Source organism: Lepisosteus oculatus, chromosome 2 (genome assembly GCF_040954835.1).
Source record: "Lepisosteus oculatus isolate fLepOcu1 chromosome 2, fLepOcu1.hap2, whole genome shotgun sequence".
In the NCBI taxonomy this organism is placed as follows: domain Eukaryota; kingdom Metazoa; phylum Chordata; class Actinopteri; order Semionotiformes; family Lepisosteidae; genus Lepisosteus; species Lepisosteus oculatus.
In genome coordinates this window covers 66280104-66297562 of record NC_090697.1, presented here as the reverse complement: position 1 = coordinate 66297562, position 17459 = coordinate 66280104, and the positions used below count along the sequence as shown (strand labels likewise).

The window sequence follows — 17459 nt, the reverse complement described above, 5'->3', positions numbered from 1 at the left end:
GCTGGGTGCGCTGGAGTTACTGGGGTAAAGCACAATACCTCCCTGAAGGTACCTACAACCCCACAGTCAGAAGTCCAGGGAATCATTTACTACTTGAGGTAAAACCACAGAACACCCAGTTAATAGAATTATGTATAATAATTTATGAGTGAGCTGTAAAATTTAACAAAAGCCTTTTTTAATCTAAAATGCCAGTCCCTATAGCTCTTAAGGACTATAGCCTCTGACTTAACTAAAAAAAATCACCAAAACACACAGGTTGGATTCTTTCAGTTTGATAGATCCTGCAGAACTGCAATTAATCATGTTCTGGTTTCAGTTGGCAGTACCTGTTCTTTCAATTCAGATGATTAAGGTGTAGCAGCTGGGAAAGCAAAACCTAACACCTCTGTCAACGGGGGAGAAAAGAAGCAGTGAATGAATTTTAAGTTATGTGCACTGATTGGATAATATTTCCCAGCAGGCAAGTGTCATCACCGAAGAGATTAGTATACTGTACTTCTTTCTGGCCACACACAAAGCATAGTACTTTAACTTCTTCTTAATGAAGATGAGCAGGAAACCCTTCAGAGAGAGCACAGTGGTTTGTGGGAAAGATGTCAGTGCAGCGGTGTGATCTGTTCAGTGCTGTGGGAGGATCAGCGCTGGTTCCAGGAGCAATGGAAGTGCTGTGAATGATTTGGGATTGCCTGCTTGTTTGAGAGTACCCCTATGTGTGCACAGTTCACACTCTGTTACTGATTGGTAGTTGATTAACGTCTTATCCCCGTAAGAGTTGTGGGAGTAGGGACCAAGCTATGCATCCATGGTGTCGAAGTCGGGCCTTTTGGTTTCTTTCATGGAGCAGCTGCAAGAGATCCCGGGATCAATTATCTTCCCACAGTGAGAAAAGGCTGGGACCAATGACCCCTGCAAAAAAAGAGAAGGGTTGAAAATGATTTATTAGACGTCAGGCTCGGTGGAGGCAAATATAACAACTGAGAAATGCTTCAGTGTTTCTCCTGCCCTTTAGAGGACCGTTTTGGACTTTAGAGGATTTAGGTATCAAGCCGAGGAGCAAGGCATACTGCTGGGCTCTCCACTGGGCAGCATCAGCACAAATGTGCAGCTGTTTGGGACTCCGGTCTTTGTCATTTCATTTTCATTCTCTTGTGTCCTGCTGGAACTGAAAAGCTTTTGGGTATTGTGCGTTTAGAGAGCAGCGTCTTCGTCACACTGGCTTGGGAGGAATGGGTCCTGTTGGACAGTGTTTAATCGTGTTTTTCAATTCTTAGTTTCGAAAACTCTAAGAAACACAAGACGTCAAAATGAGCTAATGTTCGTGCCTCCTGAATGACTGCTGTTCCCTTGTGGAATGATTCTGATTAAGCAGCTGTCTAGAGGTCGTCTTTGTTAAATAGCCCTTCATCCTCTACGATGGATACAATGGGGTGCTGCAGGTTCTAGTGTCCTGTGCAGTCCACAGCACTGTTCCTGTTCTATACATCCATGCCATTTCTAGCTGGGTGTTATATGAGCGTGATGCTGCTTGCATCAGCAAAGTTGATACTCGGGGAAACGGCTGTTTCATCCATGTGTATTTCTCTGGGTGTGAGGGTAGTCGTGACTGGACTCAACAGGAGTGTTGTTTTCTGTGAAACTAGGAGAGGACAGTATCTGACTGCGTGCTTGATTTTGTGACTAGACCAATGTTGTTGGATAAGAGGAATGGATAAAACACAATGAACGAATTCCTGTCATTCCTGAGGTTCTAGTGCCAGGCGGGTTGGGCCTTTGTCTTTCTGTACTGTGTTCAAGAGATAATTTCATTGGAGACACAGGCATCTGGGTCTGGGGTTGGGTCATTCAGTGCAGGAGCTCCTACAGCACTAAAGCTCGTGCTCACAAGACCTGTGACGTCAGTTGCAGTGACTCCTTCTTTCAATTCAGACGATTAAGTTGCAGCAGCCAGTAAATCGAAACACAAGGTTGTACTTTCAATTTGACATTGATCTGCGAAAACAAGAAGATCGTGAAGCTGAACAAACTTTAAAAGTGTTAGTGTGTACGCTGATAGTATTAAGTTTTCCCAGCAGGCAAGCGTCATTACTAATGTGATTAGTATGCTTATTTCTGACCACACAAACAGCAGAGCACGCAGGATGAGGTTCACCTTGTTAAATAATTCATCCTATTTCCAGCGTAATAAGAGAAGTAGGCAACTGTAAGAAATAAACAGTAGTTTTCATATGTAGTTGACAGAAACAGCCGTACAGAATTGAGGACTGACAAGGCTGGAAAAGCAGTGATTCTGGGAATGTCTCACACTCCCAAACAGGATTTCCACACCGATACCCCTTTAATTCAATTGCCCCTTTAAGTAACATTCCCCTTAATTCAAATGGGAAAGCAATTTCTCTGCTTGATCTGCAGTGTCACACAGGTGGAGGAACTGCCTTCAGTGGTAGATGAAGTGGTCCCTCTGCTATACAGTGCGTAATACACTTTCGGGATCCATTGGGATAAAAATCTCTATACAAGTCTTTTACTGTCATTGTAGTGTACTGATGGCAATTTCACCTCATATTTCAAATCCAGAAAACTGCCTCGATCACAAAACGTAGTTCACAAAGGACAGGAGGCCCCACTTCTCACCGGCTTGGTTTCAGGAGCGAAGCGATCTGCAGATTTCATCCAGCCATTTCTTTAAAAGAAACTATGAGGCAACATGGCTGGGGAGCTTGTTTCATACACACACCCAGGTAAACAAACACCTGTCCTGAGCTTTAAATGCCCTGTGCCCTGGCATGCTGTTCATTTGAAGGGCAGCATTTGCTTTTTTCGGGTCTCCAGTTAATGGGGGTTTTAGAATAAACATCTCATATGGACAAGGTGTGTGTCAAATTAGTAAGTGATGGAATGCATGTAGATCTGAGGGCTTGCCAAATGGGAGTGTGTTCTAGGAAATAATTATTGGTTCCTCCAAGGAAGGGGCATGTCTCTAGGTGTTATAAAAATCGGGTTTGCGTGGACACTCTTAGACCCAAGACTACACAGACGAGTATTTCTTGATGTTCCATTACTGTAAGTACTCTAAATGCCAGGCTGAGGTTGGGGAGATTGGAGACATGCCTATAGTAACAAATTGTACTGGGTGCTTTTTTTAGATCTGCTTTGCAATAAATAATTTTTTAGGAACAGGTAAATGGCAATTAGAATGGGCTTTGTAAACATGGTGTTTATTAGAAACAGGGTGCAGTTCAATTAAAAGCATGATTAAATTTGAGCATAATTCATATAAACGAAATTCCATATAAATATTTCCATATCCTTGTTAAATGTTCAATTGTATCCAGATTACTTCTTTGTAAATATACCCTTTACACTATTACCTGTCATTTTTAAAACTTGAGTGCCTTTGGATGATTTGATTAAAAGTAAATGCACTATATAATGTTTCTTCTACTGCTGGTTTGTGATCTGCAGCTACAGTAGTTATAGATAGATACTTTATTGATCCCGTGAGGGAAATTGCAGTGCAACAGTAGCTTAACAGACTACACAGCCACAGTGTAACTAATAATACAATACATACAATACAATCAGTACAGTGAGGGGTGCACTAAAAGAGTTACTCACAGTCCAGGACACACAAAGAACGACCTAGAACAGAACAGTACGCAGAAAAATCGTATTGCACATACAGTATAAATATAAATATTGATGTAAATATAGATATAAATATAAATGTATTGCACGGGTCCCTGGCATATATTGCACAAAAAAAGGTTGTAAACGGGAAAAGAAAAAGAACAGATGTGTCAGTTTACTGTTCAGTCCAGAAACAGGTCACTGTCAATGTTGCCTCTGCCCAGACGCAAGGTGGATGCGTTGTACAGTCTTATGGCAGAAGGCAAGAGTGACCTCCTGTAGCGCTCCCTGTCGCACTGTGGATGAATCAGTCTATTGCTGAACGTGCTCTTCATTTCTGCAAGCCTGCCATAGAGGGGATGGGAGATAGGTTATTGCTAGATAGGTATTTTCACTTTGAGTAACCTGGTTTGATTCCTGTTTAATTCCTGTGGAATATGTCAGGATTGTAGTCATTCTTCACATATACACTGGTTCTACTACAAAGTTACATTGAAACTAAACAGTTGATAGTGATGCTATTGCTATTTCTATCTCACAGCTGTTGGATCCTAGGCTTGCTTCCAGGCAGTGCACCTTCTCTGTTGAGTTTACAGTTTTTTAAATATTTTATTTAAGAAAATGGTAACAAGACACAAAAAACAGCAGTTAGACAAACAAAAAAGCTCAAACTTTTTATGCCATTTCATAGTTTTCTTGGTGAGATGAGAAGAGACTCACAATCTGCGTTGGAAGTAATCACAAAATGAGTGGATATGTAAAACAATCAGGAATCTGCACAAAATTCAAGTCTCTCTCAAAACATTTCAGAAAGGGACCTTGATCCTATGGAATCTCTCTGGAGTTCCTGTCCTATAGACATGGATCCTCTGTTGTAGTTGAGAAGATCATTTCATCAAGCCAGCTCCTGAAACAGGGTACAATCACAGACTCCCATTCTTTAAGAATATTTCATTTTTGCCACAATCATTCTATACATTAATGCTGATTCTTTTTCCATTGAGAGTCTAAGAGTTGCCTCTGAACACCCAAGGAGTGCCAGTTCAGGATCCGGGGAAGATTCTTCCCAAACACTTTTGTGTACCACTGAAATAATTATTCCCACAGTTTCTATACTGTACCTGGGGACACAGCCAGCAGAGGTGTGTGAGAGTCTCATCAGGAACCCTCATCAGCACCTGTCCCATACAGGAGGGGCTGAAGGAAATATCTTGTTCAGTTTAGTTTAGAGTAATGCAGTCGATGTGTCACCTTGTATTGTATGATCTGGTATCAAACAGGAATAGAGCACCAGTGAATATTGTTCAAACTCTCTTCCCAAACCTCATTAGAAATGTCACTATTGTGTTCCTAGACCCAGCATCTTTCAGGTGATTAACAGACCTTTGTGTGCCTAGAAAAAGGAAACGAGGTGTGATATTCAAAATCCAGAGTTGCACAAGATCATAGAACAGATTGGACTGGGGGAGATTTTGAAATTGAGGCACTTTTTGCTTATGCATCCATTTAATTTTGTAAATAATGTAAAAAATTTGATTGTGAGAGGCCATATTTGTCTTTTAACTTGTTAAATAATGCGAATTGCTCATGTAATAATAATTATAATAATTGCTTACACTTATATAGCGCTTTTCTGGACACTCCACTCAAAGTGCTTTACAGGTAATGGGGACTCATTCATCTGGGGACATACAATTAGTCTTTTTTTAAACACAATATAATTTTGTGAAGGAGTAAAGGAGTGCTTGTAACAAACTGGAGCACAATCTGAGGTTCTGGGTTATTTGTACACTTTTTAATCTGATTTAATATTCTGAGGGTGTTCCTCAGAATAACACCTGAGCTGTCATTGTATTGGGTGACTCAGGTTGCAGGGAGAGAGGCTGTAGTGCTGGCTTGTGCTTCCGTGTCTCAGCACACAGGAGTGTTTTGTCTGTACCAGAGTCCTGGGGGAAAAAAACAGTTTGCCTGTTCGTCATGTTTCTTACATTTGCAGCCCAATAATAATGATGAAAGACAGGAAGAGCTAAACCTCCTGCATTCTCTGGTTGTTGTAAATGAGCTTTTAAGATATGTGACGTTGAGGCAGGCAATGTCAAACAGCAGGGGGCGATAAAGGACAATCTTGTCTTGTACCCCTGTGCAACAAGAGGCAATCAGACTTGCCATAATTAGTTATTAGTTATAAGACCGAAACATTTAAGTATCACAAACATGTACATCCATTCAATATGATCAAAACCTTTGGAGTTTGTATGTTTTACCTCCATCTTTGTAGGTTTACTGCCTCTTTCCAAACATATGATGTTTAGGGTACTTGGCATCTCTAAATCATTCAAGAGATACCTGTCTAGCAGCTCTCAATCTTAGCTCTTTGAGCCCGACATGCATCAGATCCAGTACAGTAGGAATCCATGGGTGATGAAGTGTTATTACTAAACTGGTCTAGACTCTATGGGGAAAAGTGACGTTGCCACACCGTTGTTATTGACTATAGCTCTAGCTATATATGGACGATATTACTATCCCATTACTTTACTGAAACACCCTTGCACTATGGTTTCATTAACAGGATTTAATAAACAGGAAACTAAAATGTCAGAACAATGCTGCTAAGCAACACTGAAACCAGTTTCTCTACAATGCTGTTTATGAAATATGCTTTTTCTTTTTAAACGTTGTAGGACATTGCCAGGAAGAGACACCAGAAAGGAGCCAATCTGGTCCTTTGGGGGAATTGAGACCTCACTGAGTGCTTAATGGTCAACAGAAAAGCTTCTTCATTAAGCCATGGCTGAGCAGACTACAGAAACATTGGAAATGGCCAACTGTGTCGAACACTTGGACAGTCATTGTAAAGACATAACTGCCCTCGAAACCGCCGTGAAGGATGTAACGCCCTGCCTTGAAATCTTATGCCCAGAACAATATGAGAGGTCCGATGATACCCAAAAGCTTTCCACTGCTTACTTCTACAAAGGTGGACAAGCCCAGTGGCTCAACTTCCTAGCAGAGACGGAAGAAAAGTCACCTTTCATCAAGAGGGATGCCTATAAAAGCTTGATGCGCCTAATCGAGGAGCACCGCCAACATCACAGAAGCGTATCGTTTGTTAACCTATGCCACCAGCCGGGAAGTGGTGGAACGACTTTAGCCATGCAGGTCCTGTGGGACTTCAAGGAAGAGCTCAGGTGCGCTGTCCTAAAAGACACAGATGCAGAATCTGAAGACATCGCTCGCCAGGTGACCAAGCTGTTCAATGCAGGAGGAGAAAAGAACTTCAAAACTGTCCTCCTACTTGCCGACAACCTAAAACACTTTGAAAAACAGCAACAGAGCTTCTTGCACAAAATAGCTGAAAAAGCTCCCAGCACTACCACCCCTGTGGTGATTGTGTTGAACTGTAAGCGGGATGCCCATGTAAAAGAAGCAGGCCATTTTGGCAATTGTGTTAATATTCTTGCAGAGGTTTCATGCCAGGAGCAGGACATGTTGGATGAGAAGCTTGATGTTATTAAGAAACAACACAAAGACCACAAGACATTCTATGCTTTTAATGTCATGCAGCAAAACTACAGTTCTGAGTATATTCAGGGGGTGGTTGAGAGTGTCTTAGAACAAGAAGTGCTACCATATTCACGTAAAACCCAGCTCTTCTCATTTTTAGCATTAATGAACACTTATTCCATTGGATCATCTCTTCAAAAATCAGATTGTGAGGCGTTTTTAGGGCCCCCAGATATTTATGGGGGTCCCCCATTTGAAGACCGAATGAAGCCCCTTTCAGCTTTTTTAATCACTTTCAGAAAGCAAGAGAAGCTCGTTGAGTGTGATCATGTCCGTCTGGTTCACCATAAGATCGCAGCCGAGTTCTGTGAAAAGCTGGCCAGCAAAGGCTGGACAAGAGGCAAGATTATGAAAAACTTGCTTACAACATTCAAGGGAAAACGTCAGTCGTTGCAGGAGATCATTCGAGAGATGCTGCAGAAAAGGTTACCAGAGGCTAGATTCTCAATGCTGATTGAAAGCATCCATCAGGAACCTGGACCTAAGTGTGTGCCCATTTTACGAAAGGCAGCCTCCATATTCGGCAAAGATGCAATCATTTCACAAGTTTTAGCCAGGTATTATTACCTTAGGAAACAAAACTATTTGCTTGCAGAGAAATGGGCCAAGGAGGCTAAGCAGATAGATCCAGACAACTCGTTTGTGGCTGATACCCTTGGGCAGGTTTATAAGAAGCAATTAAAACAATGTGGTGTGGTTCCTGTGCCTCAAAAGTTAGAATTACTTTTGGAATTGGCAAACAAAGCTGTTGATGCCTTTAGAGAGGAGCAAACTCTGGCCGAAAGTGAAAAAGCAGAGGAGTTGGAAAACAATGGATTAAGAAGGGAGTCAAGCATCTACAATACCAGTGGACTCTTTGGCCATATACAGGTTGCCAACAAAGTGTTCGAAGTTCTCACCTCTGTTCATCCATCAGAAGACATGAAGAAAGTCCTAAGACGGGAAATCGAGATCCGTTCTCTCACAGAAGTGGATGACAGGACAGTGAAAATACTTCAGCAATACAGACGACTGCTCTCCAGGTTGAAAGATGATGTGGAGAGGATACATGAGTTTGCAGACCATTACCTCACGTTTTCCAAGCCAAGCATATTAAAAGATGACCCTAAGCACTTCCAGGAAGACGTGAGTACGTGCTTTTCTAATTACATTGCTTATGACAGGGTAACCATGGAGGAAGGATGTGAACGTCTGAGGAAGCAACTCGCCACAGGGACAGCTAAAATTAATGATCAGGTTTGCAGTACCCTTCTGAAGATCGTCTGGAGATGGGTCAACCAAATAATCCCGCAGGAAGAGCTAAAACCCACTCTCCGCAGTTTATTGGAAAGTGAAGCGAGGTATAAACCCGCAGAGCTGTATCTCCTGGCTTTCTTATCATTCTGGCCACCAGATGATGACAAGATCAACCTCAACTCATTCGTCGACGAGACTGAAAGATCCTTCCAGACTCAGTACAGCAAGTACTATCGATCCCGCTACATCGTACCTCTTTTCTTCCTCGGAAAGGGAACAGGAGTGCAAAGGATGATTCAGAAATCAAAGATTGACGAATGCCTTCATTGCCCCCGAGGGCAAGTCAATGAAAAGTGGAGGAATGGGGAGGTGTGGAGAAACACACAGGTCTCTGCACTCCTAGAGCGTGTCTCAGGGGTCATCAAAAATCGAGAAGTGTTTGCCGTCTACAATAAAAAGAAAATCAAGGTGAATCCTGACAACCCTGCAGAGGTGCGAAAACCCTGTAGTATTACTTTCTTCCTTGGATTCAACATTAAAGGACCAGTAGCATTCGACATCCAATATGTGAAGGCTCATGTAGTGTAGTTGGAATGTTTCAGAAAAAGCTGGGAGAACTTCTTTACACAAAGAACTGTGGGAATATCGAACAAGTTTCCCAGTTGTGTTGTTGAAGCCGGCTGATTTTAAGAAAATGGCAGGAAAATCTCCTGAAAATCTGCTTGATTCAGATTCTCCGGGATCAGGGCTGATCTAGTGCTTCTAGGTTCCTATACAACTGATTTATGGTAAACTTAGTTTTTTATTTACTAATGACTGTTTAGATTACAGGCATTATGAGTTACTAATCTACAACAAAGCTTCTCACAATGTTCTCCAGTCTACACCTAAATATTGATTAGAAGATCATGGGGGGGCACCTTGATGTATTGATCAACTTACCCCATACTCAGCTAGACAACCTACCTTTAATAGGTGTGGTTGAAAAAAACTTTACCTTTATCTTGTATAAACTTTATAGAGGCTGAAGGACACACATCTTCCTGAATTAATGGATGCCGATGAACTCTTATAATGTCATTATTTATCATGTTAATGGTGATTATTGTTATTTGACTTGCCAAAAGGTATATTGGGACACAATAAATATTGACAACGTTTCTCCAAAACATGATTTGCAAAGGAATGGTGTCTACATCGGTAATTTGAAGAGTATGCTTATTCAAACTGCATATATGATATGATTTATCTGTACTAGTTTAACATTTTCACTTTTTTCAAGAAGTTTCAAAACAGAAGTGAATGGTGACACATACTCTTAAAAAAGGCTTCTAGCAAGCAAACAAGCTAAATAGGGGTGAATGGCTTCCTTTGCAACCTTTCTTCTGTCCTTATGTTAAATCCTTTCAAACCTTCTCCATTTGTAAAGCAGGGATGTTGTCCCATTAAACATTGCAAAGTATAAATCGGATATGATATTAACATTTTTGCTTCTGAAAATTTTCTCATTTGTTTTTTCGTCATTCTCTGTTAATATTTTCATATCAAAGTATATAAAACAATTCTACAACTATCTTAATACAAAGTGGAATTTCAGTTAGTGGGAAACGTCTTGATGATTTGTGTGATTATCGATGCTGTTTCGTGAAGGATCTGTGAAATAAAAAAATGCAGACAAACGTATTAGTTTAGTAACACTTAAAGTGTGATTTTAATTGTGCTTCCTTAAAATACACTGTTTTTGAACACTGGATAAAAAATCCTTTCCCAGTTTCTTTCTTATTCTGACCCTTCACTGAGTCATCCCTGAGTCAGTGAAGAAGAGCAGAAGAGGATGTCTTATCCATCCATCCCTTCTCTAACTGCTTATTCCAGTTCAGGGTCATGGGGGGAGATGGAGCCTCTCCTGGCAAGCAACGGGCACAAGACAGGATACACCTGGACAGGACACCAGTCCATCCCAGGGTACAGTCAGACACAAACACATACAGAGGGGCCAATTGTCCAGAAGCCAATTAACCCACCAGTATGTCGTAGGACTGTGGGGGGTGGAGGAAAGCCATGTGAAGATGGGCAGAACATACAAACTCCACACAGATAGTCTCATGAACCCAGGGCCCCAGCTCTGTGAGGCACCAATACTAACCACTGTGCCACCATACCTCTCAACAGTTTACACACAACCTAGGAAATGTGTTCTCATCTGGCCCCAGTACCACAAATTGACAGTACCTGCTCTTACCCCAGGCCACAGCACCCCACTGACCTCCCTGCAGACTGCACTTGCACATTAGGCCACAGGGCAGTGTTGTGCAGCAAGTCGGGGAGACTCAGTCCTGCCTTAGCTCACCTGTCCCCAGTGCTGTTTAGCCAATAGCGTACCACCCCTTACAGAACCCTGGTCACAAAGAGCACATGACTCCCATTCGAGCCGGTGATGTCTGGCCTATGGTGCCTATACTTTCCTCTGAACATACAAATCCTAAAAAAATTGTGTAAGCAATGTTTTCTGTAAAAGTTAAACTGTCTTTGGATATTGACACAAGAATAATGAAAAGGAAATGCACATCTGGCACGCGTACAGCTATGTTACTAAGTGGTCTGAGGATCTTATCCAGCCATTTCTTGACATACACCAGGGTATCGGCTTCAAAACTGTGGCTGAGGAGCTTGTTTCAGCTCCCACAACCCTTTGTGTAAAGTACGGCTGCCTGTGCTCCGTTTTACATACTCTTCCCTGTACAAGTAAAATCTTAAAAATGAGGCTGTTTAAGAAACAGGAGAGGGTGAATATAGGAGAAGAGAATAAATTGCAGCATTTTAAAGATATCCTGGTTAAAGCATATGACAGATACATGACAGAAATAAACCAAAGTTTAGAAAGCTGTCTCAAATGATTCAATAAATCAAATAATAAACGTGAGGAGAAAGAAAGCACTTTTTAGTATAGTTAAACAACAAGTTCCAAATTAAGATGAGTGCAAAGAATATTGTATTGTAATGTAGAGTATTATAATGGAGGATAATGAGAACAATGAAACGAGCAACAGAACGGATGGAGTGTCTGACATAATGTGAAATATTCAGAAAGAAAAAGGTAAATGGCAAATGTATGAAATTAATATTTTACTCTTATGGTTACAAAGAAAACAACATGATTGAGGTTGAGGAAAGAAAGTTCTGTGGTAAACAGTAATAACAGAGCAGGCAAAGTGTTAAGGTTACTAGAAAAACCGTAGGTAAATCTCAGGGGATGACAGTATTCTACCAACTACACAAAAGGAAATGAACAGGATTATTGACCATCAACAAAACTTTTTCAGTATTCACTCCAAATGGGGATATACACTGAACAAAAACTTGAGAATGAAGCTCTCACCCAAAAAAAGTGTGACAAACCCAAGCTAAGTACTTGTAAACCAATGAGTTAACGACTTCTTCAAGATCGGTGAAACATGAGAGGACACAAGCAGAAATACCAGGGAAGAAAAGGCAAAACGTCTTTTCACAATACAGTTGAGGGAGTATGGAACAAGCTAGGGGTACCCAGCCTTGATCCAGCAGGTACCCTGGCTTCCTTCTAGAAATGGCAGATGAGATACTCAGAATATTTAGCAACCACATAAGCTGGTTGTGTTGAATGTTGTCTCATTTAATAATAATAATAATAATTGCTTACATTTATATAGCGCTTTTCTGGACACTCCACTCAAAGCGCTTTACAGGTAATGGGGACTCCCCTCCACCACCACTAATGTGCAGCATCCACCTGGATGATGCGACAGCAGCCATAGTGCACCAGAATGCTCACCACACATCATTTGCTGTAACTTTCCTTATGTTCTGAAAACTTACACTGTGCAAGAGGGAACTGGGAAAGGTTTATAGTGCATTAGAAAAATACAACTTCAATAACTGTTTTACCTGTTCGTCTTGCCTTGAGCTCAGTCACAAAAATGGCTATAATCATTCCAGTCACACCGATCACTATAAAGGCAGTGTAGGCTTTGGAAAAGGATGACATTGAAGAAAAACTGTGTTTGGGACCTATACAGAGACAGAGAGTTGGATAAAAACAGGAGAAACAGACAATTGTCGAAATGCATAGCCTCAGTTACCTCTATCAGTTCATTCCAGAGACTCGGTGCCTACAATTGCTAAAAGATCTGTTTGATTCACACCTGCAAATATAGCTGCCCTAGTAGTTACTGATTGTAAACAAACTACTACTAATTGGTTTTATCTAGATAGCTAGTGATTCTAAAAATGCAATTGAGTACATACACTACCACTCTTAAAAAGGAAATGTCTCTTCTTTCTGGATCAAGATGAACCTGACTATACTACATGCAAAAATAGATTAAAAATTAACATGAATAATGTTCGTATTTAATCTACTGATGCCAAACTGATTTGGTTCAACTCTGCTAAGTTCCTGGCAATTGGATTTTGAGGCATTTCTGCTGAAGGTATAAATTGAGAGGACAGAAACAGGAATTTAAGCCAAAAGAACAGAAGTGAGGGACATTTCAGAGGGGAGCAGTTGTCAGGGGTCTGGAATCAAAACTGGATGTTGTGAGTCCCATGCCAGAGCAGGACATTGCCGTTGTAGCCTTGAGCATATTGTAGTGATCCCCCCTAAACGTCCCTCTGCAGAGCACACGGCGGTACAGAAAGAGGAGCAGCAGACTGGGGTGAAGCTCATTAATTCTTTTCCCTTGATAGTACAGGAGAGGGCTAGTCACTAGGGGCGGAAAAGCAGGGAGCAAAAGGAGGAAAGGGTGCAGAGACGACGTCTCTGGCAGGGGTGCGGTGCCAGAATGAGCCCACGGGGAAAGGGAGTCCCCTATTTTTATACAGAAGGGGAAAGGGGGAGGCGAGTCTGCTGGAGATGGAGGGCTAGGGGGTCAAGTCCTCGGGCCCCCAGGGCACCCCGCTTCCAGAACACTACCAAATTATTGCACTCAGCCAAGCAGCCAGCTTTCAATGGGTTTAAAATGGTTAAACATTTAAAGAGTTTAAATGGGTACAGCTATAAAGTTGCTTTCAATAACACAGCCAAATACAGCACAAAGAGGACCATTTACTGTACCTGGGCTGCTGACAGTCTGGGAATCACTGGTCAAAGTTAAGGGACCATGTCCTGAATCCTGCGTTTTCTGCACACAGGTGAAGGACACTGGTGGGGTTTCATCCACAGAGAAAAGACACATGTTTTCTCTGCTACACACGGGATTTTGTAGGGTGTAGGTTTTCTGGGACACAATTTCCAAATGAACAGCACCTTCACCAATGTACTGCTGGGATGAGCAAACCACAACATATTTTCCACTGTTCCCATACTGTACATATACTTCAATGCCGGGCTTTAGGGAATCTGTAAAACAAAGTGCGGAAGTGATACTGTATTCCTGACACTTTCTCGCTACAATATTAGAAGCCCTGGTTACAGCAGACTCTCTCAGAGGCAGACAATGTGTGGCTGGCTTGAAGACTTTCCTCCTCTGGCCAGAACACCCGCAGATCTCAATCCTGCAAAAATCTGGCAGAGCTGGAGCAACCAATTCCACACACCATTGCCACAACCTCAGGCAAAGGCCATTGCACTAGAACAATGGGATGGGACTGGGCTCCAAACATTTCACAAGCGCCTGGATCCATTCCCTAGTACTTACTATAAGCCAAATGCCTTAACCAGTGGGAGTTCCTAATATTTTGGCCAGTGCATGTGCATGTGTGCAATGCCCAGATGTATGGCCTGTGCAAAGGAACACCATCTGTTTGAACATGGGACATAGTACCGTAAGCATGCGTGCAGTCAGTAATGCCAAGCTTTAGGGTTGTAAGCATTTTGGCAGTATTTTGAGACCTGAAATTAACCCACTCTTACAGCTAAACTAGTACCAGTATAGTTTATCCTTCAACATTTTAAGGGTCACCTACAGTATAACACGGAGCATCCAAACGCATTGAACCCTGGCAGGAAAATTGCATCCAGACATTCCAGCCATGCCACATTGGGCACTCACAGGAGACAATACAATTCTATACATGCTTCTTTTAAATAAAGACAACTAACACTGATTTGCTTACCATCCAAAGATCTTGGTTTTGGAGTTGTTGGCATAGCTGGTGTGGTTTCCCCTGTGAACAGATTACAATAATAAAATGCATATTTGTCACATTGTTTGAAAGGTCAGTCCTCCCCAAGTTTAATACTCTTAAAAAGACATAGTTTTGCTCAAGTCAAACAGCTGCAGGGTGTTGTGTGATGGGCAGAGTGATCTGGTATGAACAGAACAGGCACACTTGGTTACTGGGTTGTCTTCAGTGCTTGTTCATTTACAGCAGGGACCCTTGGGAAGCCCGAGTGTGTGAACACACAACACGTGTCCTCGGGTGGTCTTGACAGGTGTGGAGAATGCAAGCATCTCCGTTCTTACATTCTGGTCTGATACCGTGTCCATCGCTATTCGGGAATGGGACACAAGTAGGGAATAAACCCTGGATGGGATGTCCGGTCCGTCACAGGGCACCCACAGGCGCACATACAGGTTCAGGTACAGGTACAGGTACAATTACAGACTGTGGCTCAGGTCTGTGTCTCTCTACACAGGTGTATTTCTAGTTAACATCACAACACTGGCAAGGTTACAAACTAAAGCAGGCCAGCTCAGCCATTTAGCTTAATTAGTTTTTAGTCGTTAATTACCTCAAGCATCTCATCCACCATTTTAAGATGCCAGGGTATCAGCGTCAACAGTATGGCTATTATTATTGGAATGGCTTTTGGGTTTGGATGTTAATGGGAGGCTCATAAAAAGGATTAAGGATTTTTTAACAGAGTGCCCACATCGGCTTTAACACATTTTCCAATGAATATTTTTAAACGCTGGTGTTCCCCAGGGCTGTGTTGTGTCAAATTGACAATTTTCTGTCTGAAAATGCAGGGAATTTCTGTTAACCCATTAAAGTATGCAGATGATATGGCCCTAGTAGTGACTGTTTACTGGGGATGATAGAGAAGGGGTGGAAAATTACTCTGAACAGATCAGTAAAGGCGAGAGGTGGTGTCAGTCAAGCATGCTTCATATTAATGTTTATAAAACCAAACCTGGCTGCTTGTGAAAGTAATAAGTTAGATTCTCAACCTCTCTCCCTTCAGTATTTCAAATACGAAGGAACAATAAGAGATGAACATTTAAACTTTGCAGAGAGTACCAATTGCATTTTTAAGAGGGCCAGTCAGCATATATTTCTGATCAGGAAGCTGAAAGTGTGTGGGGGGTGTCAAAACATCTTAGAGAGGGTTTACAGAGTGTTGGTAGAAAGCATCCTTACTTTTGTTATCGCGGTGTGGTATGGCACACTGCGTATTAAGAGTAAGGGGAAATTGGCCAGAATCGTTAATATTGCTAGTAAAGTAATTGGTCAACCATAGAAACAGGTTAAAGAGCTGTATTGCAGTTTAAAGGATCTTAAGTTTTAATCGTTGATGACCCTTTTCCATCCTCTTCAAAACCATTTCCAGCTTCCTTCAGGGAACTGTTTTAGAATGCACAAGATCAAGAAAAATGAATACAAGACTGCCTTTATTCCCTGTGCAGTCGGTACATTAAACGAAGCAAGGTGACTCCCTGTATTAACCTACCGGATTAGTGTAATGATAGTGTAATATAGGCAAAGTGAAATGTGTGTATATGTAGTGTATGGATAGGCCTATTGTTTGCTTTTTAACATGTATTAATTTTGTTGAGTGTTATTTGTTTATGTAGTTTTTTATTGTGATGCCAAAGACAATTTTCCATCCTTTTGGGTGGACAATCCATCAATAAAATTTCCATTTTTTTTCAAACAGTTCTCCTTTATGCAGTTAATTCATACCATAATTCAAAATTATGATTCACTAGAAAGGCTGTTACAATTGAATCCCTTCAAATGATAGGGATGAAATACAAGAGAGAGAAATGTATAACATAATTGTATGTTTGATATAAAAGTGCAATTTTGGTCATTTAAATGGCAGTCTGATCCAAGACAGCATCTTTTAATTCATAAAAACTTTAGTATTTTTATCCTACTGTATAGTAAACAGCTCTGATATCCTGCGTGGCCTGCTTCTCCAAACCAGGCTGTTTCGGAGATTTCTCTTGCAAATATTCAGACTTTATGAGGACATATTAGCAAAAACAATCAAGAAGAATAATGTCTGCAATCTCTCCAGTACCACTGTCTTTTATCTGTCCACCAGATTAAAACCCAATCGTACTTTAACCTTATTTAACAGCAGTTCACAGATGCATAATCAAATACATGTACTGAGAACCATTAAAAATTCAAAACAAGCTATAGCTCCCAACGCTCATTTGCTGTAAATGCCTCTGTGTGTATATACTGTGTTACAGGAAGGAACATTAACTCCGGCTGTTTCACAACACTGGAAAGCAGAACCATCTAAAAGAGATGTGGTTTTCAGCCCTGTGAAATGACATGTATTAATTAATAGCCATTCCCAAAAATCCTAGTTTCTTCTTGGTTCTTAAAGAAATCACTGTACCTCTGACAGGTGTTCCTTGCAACATATATGTACCTAAATATTACACATGTACATTTACAGTACATTGTACTGTGCCCTAGCGTGTTTTACGCTGGCAACTGGCATCGCTTTTGTTGAACTGGGGAACCTTTTCAGTTTCAGACCTAGTTACCATAACTAAGCTGGAATATTTAGGCAGGAACTGATCATCTAGGAAATGTAAGCAGCCAGCCAGCTCTGTATGGCACACAGGCATGTTCCTTACTTACCAGTACCGGTACACCTCACTCCAGCATCAGAGAAGCACTGAACAATGTTTCCTCTCATAAACAAGCAGTTATGCAATGAAGGCTCCTGTCCGGTACACATCACTCTGTAAGGATGGACGAAGCCTGGCCCTTTGCCAAAATCTGCGGTGGCAGAAAAGGAAGAGCCGCAGCCCAGCTCTCTGCACACAACCTGGGCGTCAGCAATGTCCCAGTCATGGTAG

The 17459-nt window shown here is 41.5% G+C and overlaps 1 protein-coding gene across 1 annotated transcript; it reads left to right on the top strand.

The window, feature by feature from the left end:
* The first annotated feature begins 906 nt into the window (after positions 1-906).
* LOC138224345 (sterile alpha motif domain-containing protein 9) lies at positions 907-9899 on the top strand. The gene is made up of 2 exons (XM_069181171.1): positions 907-3063; positions 6315-9899. The coding sequence occupies exon 2, from the start codon at positions 6421-6423 to the stop codon at positions 9019-9021; it is 2601 nt and encodes an 866-aa protein (XP_069037272.1). The 5' UTR covers positions 907-3063; positions 6315-6420; the 3' UTR covers positions 9022-9899.
* The last annotated feature ends 7560 nt before the right edge of the window (positions 9900-17459 follow it).